The sequence below is a fragment of the Bos grunniens genome, chromosome 7 (genome assembly GCF_055505025.1).
Source record: "Bos grunniens cultivar Pamir isolate PY7600 chromosome 7, Bosgru_T2T1.0, whole genome shotgun sequence".
NCBI lineage: Eukaryota > Metazoa > Chordata > Mammalia > Artiodactyla > Bovidae > Bos > Bos grunniens.
In genome coordinates this window covers 42,790,298-42,793,961 of record NC_141171.1, presented here as the reverse complement: position 1 = coordinate 42,793,961, position 3,664 = coordinate 42,790,298, and the positions used below count along the sequence as shown (strand labels likewise).

Genomic DNA, 3,664 nt, shown 5'->3' with positions numbered 1-3,664 from the left:
CATGGTACTGATCTTCTAGAAGTTATACTTTTAACTGGTCCACAATAATCTTTCTGCTTATAGAGTTAATAAACCCAACCAAAACTTTGCTAAACAGAAGATATCCTGCCTTTTAAAATAAATAATTTCTTACAAGCGGTATCCTAGCAATCTCTTTCATCTTGACCTTGTGTTTCTCCTTGTGCAACATCAGCTAGTACCAGGAATTACATTGATGATAGCTTCAAAGTTTACAAGGAGGAGGGTGACTTAGTGAAACTGGCAAAAATCATATTTTTAAGGTTCTTCCCTAAATACTGGTGCTATATATAGTTGGTCATTCTGTTCCAGTTCAGTTGACTTAAGAGATACTTGTTGCTATTGTTCAGTCGCTCAGTTGTATCTGACTCTTTGTGAACCCATGGACAGCAGCATACCAGACTTCCCTTTCCTTCACTAAATCCCAGAGTTTTCTCAATCTCATGTCCATTGAGACGATGATGCCATTCAAACATCTCATCTTCTGTAACCCACTTCTCCTCCTGCCCTCAATCTTTCCCAGCATTGGAGTCTTTTCCAATGAGTCAGCTCTTCACATCAGGTGGCCTAAGTATTGGAGCTTTATCAAAGGGGCAGCATCAATCCTTTAAATGAATATTCAGGGTTGATTTCCTTTAGGATTGACTGGTTTGATCTCTTTGCTGTCCAAGGTACTCTCAAGAGTCTTCTCCAACACCACAGTTCAAAAGCATCAGTTTTGGTGCTCAGCCTTCTTTATGATCCAGTCCTCACATCCATACATGACTACTGGAAAAATTATAGCTTTAACTATATGGACCTTTGTCAGCAAAGTGATGTCTTGGCTCTTTAATATGCTGTCTAGGTTTGCCATAGCTTGAATCAAGATCAAAGTAAGGAGGACTCATGGGAAGTGGGAAAGTTCCCCAAATGAGAGGAAAAGGTGAACATAGACCACATTCAATTCTGAAAATGTTTTTCTTTACTCAGGTTATCAAGGCTCTACTTCCCATCTTCAAAAGAATTTTTTTTTTCATAAAACCTCATAAGATTGAGTGAAAATGTTGACTTTTCAAAATGTAAAATCATCATAACTGTTGTGTTGAAGCTGTGTGGGCCTCAAGGTGATGACTAAATTAGCTCTTTAAGAATTGTCATCAAATTGACTGACTTGTTATTGATAGCACATTCAATGCATCTGTGTTCTTATTTGGTTAGTGTTAGTGGTTATAGTTTGTAACAGTAGGTACAGTGTGTAAACATTAGGTTATTAAATAATCCATGAGATAATTAATGAAAATTATATATTTTGAGAAGTTATGCATAATACTGAAGAGAGCTCAACAGGAAAAAAGTTACAAAAAAATATTCAAAGGAGTCCTGGGAGTAAGGAAAATAGACGAGCTGTGCAGTAACACATCATCAGATGGAACAGTGTTCTTAAAGTTGTTTCCTGGGCAATAATGTTCATCCATGGAGAGAAACAATAAGACTATATCCACAGATTTTATTCTCCTGGGGCTCTGGCCTGAGTTCAGCCACCTTGTGATCCTTATCTACCTTATCCTTTTGGTCTACTGTATGGCTGTTATGAGCAATGTTGTTCTCATTCTCCTCATCTGGCTAGATTTGCAACTCCACTCCCCCATGTACTTTCTGCTCAGCCACCTCTCCCTCATTGACTTGGCCTTGATCTCAACTTCTGTCCCCAAAATGGTCACAAACTTCTTCTCAGGAGAAAGAATCATATCACAGGTAGGTTGTGGAACCCAGATCTTCTTCAGCTTAACCCAGGGAATTGCTGAGTGCCTCCTGCTAACTCTCATGTCCTATGACCGCTACATTGCCATCTGTAACCCACTTCGTTACTCAATCATTATCAGCGATGTCACCTGCAAAAAGATGGTCATTGTGTCCTGGACAGGGGGAGCAATAACTTCCCTGGTTCATACAGCCTATGCCATGCATTTTCCCATTTGTCACCCCCGAGAGATCCTGCATTTTTTGTGTGAGGTCATGGCCCTCTTGAAGCTCACTTGTGAGGACATTTCAGCCTATGTGAAGTCAGTGGTGGTCTCAAGCTTTCTGGTGGTCCTCATCCCTTTAAGTCTCATCCTGGCCTCCTACACCCTCATCTTTCTTGCTGTCCTCCGCATGAACTCCTCTGAGGGCAGGAACAAAGCTCTGGCCACCTGCTCCTCCCACCTTTGTGTGGTCAGCCTCTACTTTGGCCCTGCCATATTGGTCTACATGAGACCAGGGTCTTCTAAGACTCCCAAATTAAATCAATGTCTTTTTATGTTTAACGCCATCCTTACCCCTATGCTTAACCCACTCATCTATAGTCTGAGAAACAAGGATGTTATAGAAGCTTTGAAGAGTAGAGTCATCAATAGATTCCCCCTGAGAAAGATGAAAAGACACCTACATTGTTATACATGATTATAATCTTATGTTAGCATATTTATTTAAATTGCTTTCAGGAGCCTTTAAGACTTGAAAAATTCTGTTATAAATTATAGAAATGTTAAAAGTATTTATTTCAATCCTTTTGTTGTGTGCAAATAAAACATAAAAGAATCTGTCCATGGTCTCAGAGCACCATCAAAGAGCCAGTTCTTCTGACACAAAATTCTGAAAACACACTTATTTTCTAAATAACACAGGGCATCATTTTTGCTCATGTATGCCCAAATTATGAATGCACTCATCCAGTCAAATATACCTGTGAAGAAGGGATGAGCTGCTCCTCAGAACAGCGAGAAATCTCACAATTCCAGGATTGGCTCAGGAAGCAGAACTTCTGATATATACTTTCAACAACTGTGATATTAAAATAGTCTGATCTTTCTTGAATGAAGAAAAGCAGCTTTTAGATTGCCAAAATATCATACACATTCAACCTAATGTCAGCATTTTGTTTCATGAGAAACAAAGGGTAAATCTGTCTTTTCTTTCTCTTGGCTCCAACAAATGTTTCTGATTCTTTGTGCTCCTCCTTCTGAGTTCAAATCCATTGTCTAAAGCAAACATAGCACTAAATAAGACACAAAATTCTGACAATCTGAGAAACTGGGATAAAATGATGGTACCTTCTATCTAGCACTGCTAACAAGTTACAACAAGTTACAGTGTGTTAATCAGAAAAGAAAGCAGGAAATGAGTGCTACATTACAAATGTCTGTGCAACTGAAGGCCAGGCACTGAACTTAGCATTCAGTAGGGAAGTAAGAGAACTAGACTCTTTAAAGCCTTCCTCCTAGGCATGACATATGGAACTTTATTTTAAAGATAAGAAAGATTTACTATATTCACTTTAGGAGGAATGCAAAATGAGTGCTAGAATCAGCCCTAGTCAAAGCTGAGAGAAAAAAACTAAAAACTTTCTTCTACAATGTAAATAAATTCATCTGTACCATTTCTCTATACTCCATATATAATGCATTAATATATGATATTTGTTTTTCTCTTTCTGACTTACTTCACTCTGTATGACAGACTTTAGGTCATTCCACATCACTACAAATGACCTAATCTCATTCCCTTTTATGGTTGAGTAATATTCCATTGTGTATATGTAAAATAAATCTAAAATTATATTCAAAAATATAAATGGTGCTTTATTTTAAAAAGTTGTAGTGAAATTTAAAAATATTGTAATTATTGT

At 37.8% G+C, this 3,664-nt stretch overlaps 1 protein-coding gene across 1 annotated transcript; it reads left to right on the top strand.

Annotated features, from left to right (window-relative positions):
• The first annotated feature begins 1,470 nt into the window (after window positions 1-1,470).
• LOC147369262 (olfactory receptor 2AJ1-like) lies at window positions 1,471-2,439 on the top strand. Its single transcript, XM_086411187.1, has one exon. The coding sequence runs from the start codon at window positions 1,471-1,473 to the stop codon at window positions 2,437-2,439; it is 969 nt and encodes a 322-aa protein (XP_086267313.1).
• The last annotated feature ends 1,225 nt before the right edge of the window (window positions 2,440-3,664 follow it).